The 10,939-nt window shown below is 46.7% G+C and overlaps 1 protein-coding gene across 1 annotated transcript in view; it reads right to left on the bottom strand.

Annotated features, from left to right (window-relative positions):
* Positions 1-5,596, bottom strand: part of prdm1a (PR domain containing 1a, with ZNF domain) — an 11,993-nt gene extending 6,397 nt beyond the window's left edge. Inside the window, exons 1-3 of the mRNA XM_086153862.1 lie at positions 5,403-5,596; positions 2,751-3,080; positions 912-1,031 (exon numbers count right to left, since the gene is read on the bottom strand). Coding sequence (XP_086009988.1) covers positions 912-1,031; positions 2,751-3,080; positions 5,403-5,429 — 477 coding nt within the window. The 5' untranslated portion in view covers positions 5,430-5,596. The remainder of the gene's footprint in view (positions 1-911; positions 1,032-2,750; positions 3,081-5,402) is intronic.
* Between the last annotated feature and the right edge of the window lie 5,343 nt (positions 5,597-10,939).

The raw sequence follows: 10,939 nt of genomic DNA, 5'->3' as shown, positions 1-10,939 counted from the left end.
TGAAACCCAATATAAGAAAAACTAATCTCAATTAATATCACTTCAATGTTACCAGAAAAAAAATTGTAAATTATAAAAATATATTTGGCATAAAAAAACTGGAGCTGAAAAAATCTGAAATTAACTCGTAATAATTAAATCTTAATTGATTAGTTCAAAAGAACCTGAAAATGTATCGGAAATAATAAGCAAAGAAAGTTCAAAAGATGATTAAAAATGATATGAAATAATGCGAAACAGTGAAACAAAAAGGGTAATATTCTAGAAATTAATCTTAAATAATCTAATTAAATTAATAATAATCTAGATTAAATAATTAAATTAAATAATCTAGATTAAATTAATCTAATTCACTCAAAATCATCCAGATCTGTGTGATCTGATCTGACAGTTTGTCTGCGGATTGAGCCTTTCACTCTCTGCGCTCTGGTTTGCAGATTAGCATCGATGTGCCGAGCGTGTCTCTGCTCGTGGACGAGAGCGAAGTGAGTGTGTTCCCTCACCTTCACACACACACACACACATACACACGTGCGCACACAGGCGGACATGCATGCGCGAACACACGCACAGTCACTGCAAGTTACCGACAATGATGCTTCTTTCGTGTATGTGTTTGTGTGTGTTACTGGAACTGGAGAGTGGCATTCTGCTCGTGTGATGTTGACATCAAGTCCCTGTCTCTTTCCTCACACACACACACACACACACACACACACACACACACACACACACACACACACACACACACACACACACACAAGCGTGCGCAAAGGCTGACTTCCTGTTCTACTTGGCAACTAAACACCCTTGTGACATCATGGGAAGGGGACCCTCCTGCTCGGGAGGAAGTGTGTGTGTGTGTGTGTGTGTGTGTGTGTGTGTGTGTGTGTGTGTCTGTCTGTTCTTACCCTCCAGAAGTACTTGCGGTTGGCATCTTTGGGTACGCTGTCAGCCGTGTAGATCTCACCCACCAGGGGGCCAAAGCGTGTTCCTTTGGGGATGTACTCCCTGCTGCATACACCCAGCACCTGCACACACACACACACACACACACACATATACTTAGCAAAAAAAAAAGCCTGCCGCTGATGTCTTTGAAGTGGGTTTGTGTGTGAGGATGTCTGTGTTTTCCGTCACCATGCGTTTCATTCAAGTGTCTCGTCATGTAAAATAAAATATTTTACATATATCATTTAAAGATTATCCATTATAACAATAATAATCAATATTATTTACATTATGATATGAATGATAACTAGCACAATTGTAAAACACTAGGATCTATGACGTGTGTGTGTGTGTGTGCGTGTGTGTTAAACCACTGGATGCACTAAACTTCCACCTGAATCCTGATTTATTACTTCTCTATCTCTCTCTCTTTCTCTCTCTCTCTTTCTGTCTCTCTCTGTCGCCACATTAAACCAAAACCACTGCCGCGTCGGAAGCGTAAATTTAAAAAAGACAGACAGAAAAAGAGATAAGAGATACTTTTTTCTTCTTTTTTCAAATGAAATCTGATTTGATCGAGAAGAAAAGAGAGAGGGACGAGTCAGAGGTGAAGACAAGCATCTTTCCTTAAACCCCGACTCAACTTGAAAAGACGAAACTTGAAATGAAACAAACAAAAAAAAAGAAAATAGGATGAAATTGAATTGAAAAAGTTATTTCACCTAGTTTAAGTTTTTTTTAGTGTCTCAGGGAAGTAAAGGTCAGTGTGTGTGTGTGTGTGTGTGTGTGTGTGTGTGTGTGTGGCAGTTGATAAACAGACCCTGCCCCCCACAGCGTTTTTCAACTGAAATCAATGGCCTTCGATCAGAACGGCAAAGTTGTTCCTCTTCCTGGACTGATAGGCCTGATGGAATAATCTCTGTGCCCTTTTGACCGCCAAACTTTTATTCTTTAAATCCACAAAATCATTTGTCTTCTTTTCAATTGATTTTTTTCAATCTATAAATTCTCTCGCTCTATTTTTCTCTTTAAATAATTAACATCAAAACTTCAAAGAAGTTGTTTTTAAATTAGTAATTTTTGGTTTCTGTTGTTTGACCCTTTGAAGTTCTCATGTCTCTTTAATCTCTGCGTGTTTGTAGTTTAGAACTCTTCCTTTGAAGAACCTTTAAGAACTATTTGTGAATGTGTGTGTGTGTGTAATTATCTATATTTAAGGGTTTCCATACAGAGCGACCAGATGGGAACATTTGTTGTTGTTTGCTAATGAGTCAATCAATCAATCAATCAATTGTTTTCATTTAGAGATGATCAAAGGATCCCTTGCAACTCCTAAAAGAATACAAATCGAACAGAAATTTACGGAACGACAAATATCTTCTCAGAGATGCCGATTGAAGTGATCAATTTTCGATCGATTCCGCGCCTGGGGCTGGAACGGTGCCCTCTGTTGGCCGTCCAGTAGAACTGGAAAAATGAGCCGAGCGCTCTGTGTGTGTGTGTGTGTGTGTGTGTGTGTGTGTGTGTGTGTGTGTGTGTGTGTAAGTGTGTGTACGTGTGTGTGTGAATCCTGCTGCAGGCCTTTCACACACCCACACAAATACACACGGATTCCTCCCTGTGATGTGCGTTTTACGACGAGACGAGACCCCCCTACCCCCTTCATTACATGACCCGCATCTGACTCACGTGTGTGTGTGTGTGTGTGTGTGTGTGTGCATGTGCGCATGTGTGTGTTTGTCTGTATGTATCGTAGCCGTCCTGAGTGTGTGAAGCTGCAGAGAAAGTGTGTGTCTGACCTCTTTGCTGTCCACCGGGTGTCTGAGCGACAGGTTCCTGGGCAGCGTGGCCTCGGCCCTGGTCATGACGCTGTCGCCGTCCGGCCCCGCCTCCCACGTCGTATCCTTGACGATATACGTGCACTTCTCCTCAAACTCGGCCTCCGTCCAGCGCATCATGTCCGCCTCCTCCTCCACCTCCAGGTCAACGTCCGAGTCGCTCATCGTCTCCGCTCCATCTGAGCCTCCGACGGCGGCGGCGGCGGCCATCTTGGCGCCGTGACGGGAATCGTCCTGCTCCACGGCGTGCGCCCCCTCACTGGTCAACATGGCCGAGCTATGAGAGGTCGCCTAGGAGACGGGGGTGGGGGGGAGGACATGTTCGTGAGGCGGGAAGAAAGGAAAAGAAAAAGATTTTCAAAAGTGATAACGGCGAGGAAGGGAGGAGGGAGACCACAAACCAGAAGAAGAAAGGAGAGGATGAAAGGATCGAGGGAATAAAGGAGGACAAGATGAAAGGGGAGATGGACGGCGGCGGGAAGACAGGAAGGGGGGAAGAAAGGAAGAAGAAGGAGGGAGGAAGATGAGGAAAATGAAAGGAAAAAGAAAAGGGGGGAGGAGGAAGCTGAGGGCGGCGGACGAGTGGAGGAAGAGGAGGAGGAGGCGTGAGATAAAAGAGGGGAGAAGTGGGAGGAAGGAGATAAGAGAGGGAGGAAAGAAAGGCAGGAGGAGAAGGAGAAAACGAGATCAGCGCGCACACACACACACACGCACACACACACACACACACACACACACACACACAGGAAGCAGTTGTGGCTGCTGGAAAACACCAATTAGGATGGCGCTCAGTCGTTCCACGCCGGATTTCAAAATAAAAGCCACTTCCTGTCCCGACATCCAATTTTTGAACCCACGTACGTGTGTGTGTTTTTTTTCTAAGTTGTGTTTTCCTCTCCGCCCGGTGTGTTTCTCCCGCTCGGGACACCAGAAGATCGGAGGGGAAGTGAAGAAAGTGTGGGATCTTCACCTTCTCTTCACCGCTCAATGAAGAGGCCAATGAGGCGAGTAAATAAACAAATAAATAACGGCAAAAATTGATTTTCACAATTTTAACCCTTTCTTGAAAATTATCTAAATAATCTCCCCCGGCAGATTTATTTTTGAAATTTTTTTAAATGTATTTTCGTTCTCCTACCCCCCCAAATACCCTTCCCTCCTCCAGTCTGAGCTGGTTCCTCCCCGGGGGTCGAAGGCGGAGGAAGGAAACGCCGTCTGCGTCTGAATGAAGCTAAAATTGGAAGCAGAGTGACGCTGCAGCGGAACCGGCAAATCATCCCCGCCGCCCGTGCACGCGCTCGTGTGTGTGTGCATTTGTGTGTGAGTGTGTGTGAGTGTGTGGAGGGAGGTGGAGGGGTCGAGGAAGTGTGCGCCACAACTTTTCCATTTGGGGGGCCACGGCAGCGCAAACAAAAAAACTTCAAACACAATCCCACCCAAGACAATCCCACAAACACACACACGCACACACACACACACACACACACACACACACACACACACACACACACACAGACACACACACACACAGGGAGCTCAGGAAGGATAAGATTCCTCTGAAGGAAAGACAGCGGCTCCATGACGGAGGTCAGGTCAGCCAGCCGGCGGCCTTCCACCACCACCACCACGCTACTTTTTGTATAAAATAAAATAAAATAAAATAAAATAAAATTAAATTAAATTAAATTAAATCAAATTAAATTAAATCAAATTAAATTAAACGAAATTAAATTAAATTTAATTAAAATTAGCATGTTATGATTTTTTTTTACTTTTAAAGACATTTAAACAAAAACAACTGGCCTCCTTTCTGTGGGGCCACATGGATCGGGACGGCGATGAGACCGACGGTTTGCACTTGAACACATCATGTCATTAATATCGCAAGCAAACAAACAAACAACACGCCACCTTTCCTGCAGCGAGGGGGGGGTTTGCATAACAGCTGCCAAATCGAAAAAAGTCAGAGTGAAACTGGCGAGACAGAAAACCGAGAGATGAGCTCGGCCCTCGACGGGTGTCTCGGAAGGAATGGGGGTTCTTCAAGAAGAAAAAGAAGAAGAAGAAGAAGATGATGATGATGAAGATCCCATCCTCGCATTAAGAATCCAGGTGGAGGTCAGTTGGATGAGACCCTCGGAAGAAAAGAAACGGAGAAAAGTCCAACATCGGCGCTGCTCCATCCGTCCGGTCCGGGGAAATAATCATTTAAAAAAAGTATATATAATTAAAAGAAAAGAAACTCAAGTCCAGTTGCCATGAAAAAAATTGAACCAGTAAAAAAAAAATCTAAATTAAAATAAGGCCTAACAATATAAGATAAAAAATATATATATAAAAATTGAAATCCGTGAAAAACAAAAAAAAAACTTGATCCAAAAAGTGCAGAAGGGGAAGAAGAAGAAGAAGAAGAAGAGGAGGAGAGGGAAGTAAAACAAAGAGTCGGGGAATTTATTTCTTCAGGTTTTCCTTCTGGAGGAATTGATTCCCCTCAACTAAACGAAAAGCCTCAAACCCCTTCAAAAACAACTTTTAAAATTCTTTTAGAGGGAAAAGAAGAAGGAGGAGAAGAAGGAGGAGGATGTGTTCAATAAATAAAAGTTAAAAACTCACCGAGTAACTTTGGTCCCATCCACACATAGGGACGCCTGCTCGGACCCTCCGAGAGTCTGTGTGTGAGTGTGTGTGTGTGTGTGTGCAGGACAGGTGCAGTTTCTCCTCCCTGCGTGCGTGTGTGTCTATGAGTGCGCACTTCCCGCTGCGATACTCCACTCGCCGTCGAGCGTGTGTGTGCGTGTGTGTGATCCGTCCGCTGTCCCGCCGTCAACTGTCTGACACACACGTTGCCTCCCACTATGTTCATCAGACGGCGGTCTGGCGTCTTAGCCCCGCCCCCGAGCTGAAGCCACGCCCCCAACACACAGTGACCACGCCCATTCCTTCACCCCTCCTCCAGGCGCGCACACACACACGCATACTTTTTGGTTGCAAAGAAGCACGCAGCTTTCACCTGAGGCAATGCACACACGCACGCGAAAACACGCACGCGCACCGGACAACGACACGTTGGGAAAAGTTTCGGCGGACGTGCGTGCGTGCGCGCGTGCGCGTGGAAGCGTTGAGTCACCCACACAGGATGTCCCTCATCCTCAGGAAGGCGTACGCGCGCACACGCACTCGTCCCTCCCGGAGACCCCGGGCAGGTTAAACTCTCCCTGCAGTTCCCGAGGCGGCCTGTAGGGGGCAGCACTCGTCTGCCCTGCTCCCGGAGACCCAGGCCTTTCTCTCTCTCTCTCTCTCTCTCCTTCTCTTTCGCTCCCTCTCTTCCTGCCTCTCTCTTTCTTTCTCCCTCTTTCCCTCCTTTCTCGCTTTACTTTCATCTCTCTCTCTCTCTCCCTCCCCCTTTTTTTCCTTTAACTTCCTAACGTCTCCCTCTCTCTCTCTCCTCTCTCTTTTTATTTTCATCTCTCTCTCTGTTTCTCACCCTTTTTTCTCCCTCCTTCTGTATCTCAAATCAAAACCATACAGCTTATCTATTTAGTTTCCCAATAAATAAATCGAAATACATATTATTTTTTATAACTTCTTTGTTCCGACAGGATTTTAAATATCAGCCAAAAAGGAGGAATCGGACATTTGAGAAATGATCAGTGAAAAACTCAATTACTTAAAAAAGTGAATTTATTCATTCATTTTTAATCCAGTTCATTTCGGGTTCAGAAAACTTAAATACTTAAGAAATTAACCCCCCAAAAATGGGGGCAAAATTTTTTTTCTGTCGACCTTGAGGTCCGAGGTCAGGTGTGCGCTGCCGAAGGTCGTAATGATTCTCTCTCTCGGCTCGGACTGAAGCTCGCTCGCTCCCAAACGCTGGAATTTCCCCGTCTAATCGTCCCCTCAATATACCCCCCTCACCCTCTTCATCTCCAGCTCCTCAGCTCCTCCCTCCTCTTGCTCACACACTGTTTCTCGGAGGCCAGACGGAAGGACGCCTCGGACGCGTGCGTCTGTGTGTTTCTTCTGAAATTTCCAAAATCTATGAAATAAGGTGGAATCCGTGAATCAGTTCCCGGACGACTACAGGTCCGAATTGTCGTTACGATATATGAGTGATCTACTGGAGTGGAAAAGTACTGATATCACTTTCGGTATTTATTTTGAAAAACAAAGGAATGATTTATGGCAAACAAAGCATTTCCTTTGGGTGACGTTTGTCCGGAAAGGCCTCGTCACGTCTCCCCCCCCCCCAGGATCCCGGGCCGCGAAGAAAGAGAAAAGAGCTTCCGGGGGTTTGTCTTTCTGCTGTGACGAAGAGGAAGAAAGACTCTCCGCTTCCTTCAGGCTTCGGGCCACTTCCTGTCAGCCCTTGCTTGGCTTCCTGTCCCGTTTCAGCCAGGAATATATTTTTATTTTGGTAGGAATTGCTTGAAGATGCTCAAATTGTACTTTATTTTATTTTATTTTATTTTATTTTATTTTATTTTATTTTATTTTATTTTATTTTATTTTATTTTATTTTATCCATTCATCCATCTATGTCCTGCACTGGGGGATGCTCGAGCCAGTCAATTGCAGAACCATATATATAGACAAACAACAATTCAGTCGAGGCAATTTTCCCAATTTTTCTAATTAACCTGCATGTTTTTGGACTGTGGGAGGAAACTGGAGAACCCGGAGGAAACCCACGCAACCCCTGAGAACATGGATATAAACGAACAGCCAATTTATTTTATTTTATTTTATTTTATTTTATTTTATTTTATTTTATTTTATTTTATTTTATTTTATTTTATTTTATTAAAGGGGCTCAGACACACACCGGCAGCATTTAAATCACAGGCGGTTCCATCATCATCCTCCTCGTCCTCATCAGTGTGTCTTCCTGATGAAGAACGATGAGGAGGAAAAGAAAACAAGCGACAGGAAGAAGAAGAGAAGGAGGAGGAGGAGGAGGAGGAGGAGAGCCTCCTCTCTCTGGTGACAGAGGGTCTGACCACATCAATCGCTGCCTACTGCTTCCTGCCAGCCGACGACCCCGGCACACACACACACACACACACACACACACACACACACACACACACACAGGCACAAACACACGGATCTGTCCCACAGCTGTCCGACATGTTGATGGTTTGCAACGTCCCACTGAAAGAGAGAGAAAGAGAGAGAGAGAGAGAGAGAGAGAGTGTGTGTGTGTGTGTGTGTGTGTGTGTGTGTGTGTGTGTGTGTGTGTGTGTGTGTGTGTTTGTTTCTGTTTGTGAGTCACCGAGGCTCCTCGGGACTGAAGAAAGTTCTGTAATATTTGTTTTTTTAATCATTGTTACTGACATTTGGTACTTTGATATTTGTTCCAGTACTCTTTGAGAGAATCCAGAGATGGAGTGGTACGGAAAAAAAGTGCCTACCAAGGAAATGGACTCCAGCAGAAGTAGTAGAAGAAACTTCAGCAGGCATGCTGGCATCGTGGGACATGTCCAGCAGGGAAGGGTAAGGCCACCGCACCTGGGCGGAGGACATTGGTGGTGGAGAAAGTTCTTCATCTCCTTTGGTAAACAGGGACAGGGGACATGATGAGTCAATGTAGAGAAGATGAAGATCAGCTGGAAGACAGCTGGAGACAACTAAGCTTCACCATCAGAGCCACATACAACGTTCTTCCATCACCGACCAATAGTGGTTTGGTCCAAAATTTGGCCTTTGCTCCATGCCAGCCTCCCTCAGGTCCTGGCAGACACCCGGAAGAGAAACAAGCCATCAACTCCCCTCCATTGGCTACATTTAAAATGGTATAGAAAACCTTTGTGCGTGAAGGAACCAAGTGGCTCTCATTAAGCTTAACAAGGCCAGTTGGAGATTGGAAAATGAGGGCATGCATCGAACACCGGCTGGTGTTTCCACCGAAATTGCCATCACAACCCAGAGACCTGACTTGGTGCTCTGGTCCACTTCTCCAAAGAAAGCATACATAGTCAAGCTTACAGTACCCTGCGAAGATTCAGTTGAGGAGACTTATGGAAGAAAACAGCTACCAGGCAACTGAAGCGCGACACTGGAACACTGAAATCCAACCTCTGAAGGGGAGAAGTAGAGCTTTTGTGGCAACCTCTACCACTAGGCTGCTGAGAGATGTTGGAGTCAGGGGCCAAAAGCTGCGCAAAGCCATTAAAGAACTGTCGGAGGCAGCAGAGAGGGGAAACCAGTGGCTCTGGTTGAAGAGCAGAGATCCCTGATGGGCCCCAAAAGTGAGGGGCCGATGGGTATGCGGTCAACACTGCTTGACTCAGGGAAGAGGACAACCCTGCCTTGCATAGTCCCGGGGGAGGTCAGACAGTTTTTTGGAAAGCGTTTTCCAAGAACAACCGGGCATGGGACGCAAGCTCAGGACTGATCATCTGCACCTGGTGAAACACCAAAGGAAATGTAGGCTCACAGGCGCCTCCTCCTCCCCCTCCTCCGACCCTCTTCTTCGGAAGAATCCCTGAGGAGACGCTCCGAGGAGTCCGCCGGAGGGAAAGTTTATGCAGGAGCAAAGTGCGTGTGCGCACGCGCACGTGAGTGTGAGATAGAGAAATAGAAGAAACTCTTCTATTTTTACTTGTGTCTCTTGTAAGTACTACCACTAAGTGTTACAGCATCTTGTCCTGTGTTTACTGAATTGGAGACTCTGGACACGTTCATTAAGCTGAAGTTACGTCTGTGTCTTTCGGGCGGCGTTTCTCCAGCAGTAGGTGGGAATTGTAGTTTTGCTTCTTTGAAAGGCGTCATTCATGAATCCCGGCTGAGTTGTCGCTCGCGGTGTTTGGTTTTGATTCTACTTTATAAAAAAACAAAGACAAAGATGCAGATCAGAACTTGAGACAAGAGATGGAATCCCTTGGGAGACACTGAGGAGGACAGGGAAGGACAATGGTTGACAGTGAGGACAGTGATGGACATCAAGTGCAGTGGTGGGTAGACTTGACAGGATGGGCAGTGATGGACAGGACCAGAACTGAGTGATAGGAAATGCACTAAAGGACGATGCACTGATGAACAGTGATTGACAGGAAGTGCACTGATGGACAGGAAGTGCTGTGATGGCCAGTGAAGACAGTGAAAAGGAGTGTTCTGGGGAAAAAAAGATGGAAAAAGACAAAAAAAAACCACCCACCTCACCGACCGAAATCCTTTGGACAATCTGTGCCCTGACCCAGGGGGCGGCTGGGGGCCGTCAGCAGTAGGTACATGGGGGGGCTGTAAAGGTGGTTTTACACCCACCCCCACCTGACACAAACACACACACACACACACACACACACACACACACACACACACACAGCTCTGAAGGCCCATTGAAATGTGTCTTTTTGTCCCTTCGGCTGGCGGAGACAAAGCAGGGTCCGAGGACCTCCTGGGCCTCTGTTAGTTTAACAGGGGGCCTCTATCTCACACTCACGTGCGCGTGCGCACACGCACTTTGCTCCTGCATAAACTTTCCCTCCGGCGGACTCCTCGGAGCGTCTCCTCAGGGATTCTTCCGAAGAAGAGGGTCGGAGGAGGGGGAGGAGGAGGCGAAGGTGCCGCAGGTGGGATTACGGACGCATTCCTTCGGAGGGAAAAGTGACCCGGCGCTGTGGCTCGGAAGGGAAAACAAAACAAAGATGGCGTCTTGTCCCAATCCCCAAAACAGGCGCGCAGATGTCTGAGGGAAAGCCTCGTAAACGGAAAAACGCAAACACACACTGATAAACTTCTCGGAGTTGGAACCCCCCTCCGTTCCATAGCCGCCCCCCCCCCCCCTCCCACGGACCCCCCTCTGCCTCCAAACACTTTAATTGCGTCCCACGGGCCATTTGATGCCTCACCAAATCACTGCGACGGGATCATCCATTGTCCACTTCCTTTGTGAGTGTGTGTGTGTTTGTGTGTGTGTTGCCAAATGACGGTTTTACCGTGTGCTGCACCCTCCGGCGTGAGTGCGTGTGTGTGTGGATTTAAAGAGTTAATCCCTGAATGGAGAAGCCATTAGGGGGAATTAAGCAGGTTAGACCTGGCCATGATCCCCGCCTTCTCCTCTTCTGTGGCATGCGTCGGGGTTGAGGAGGGAGATTGGATGGTGGAGCGTTGAGGATGCGGGGGGAGCTGGAGTTCGGGGGCAGGTGGGG

The sequence above is a fragment of the Fistularia commersonii genome, chromosome 10, assembly GCF_037954325.1.
Source record: "Fistularia commersonii isolate RoL2024-O1a breed Wild chromosome 10, RoL_Fcom_v1.0, whole genome shotgun sequence".
Classification (NCBI taxonomy): Eukaryota; Metazoa; Chordata; class Actinopteri; order Syngnathiformes; family Fistulariidae; genus Fistularia; species Fistularia commersonii.
Note: the sequence above shows the minus strand (reverse complement) of the source record. Positions and strands in the feature narration are given on the sequence as shown.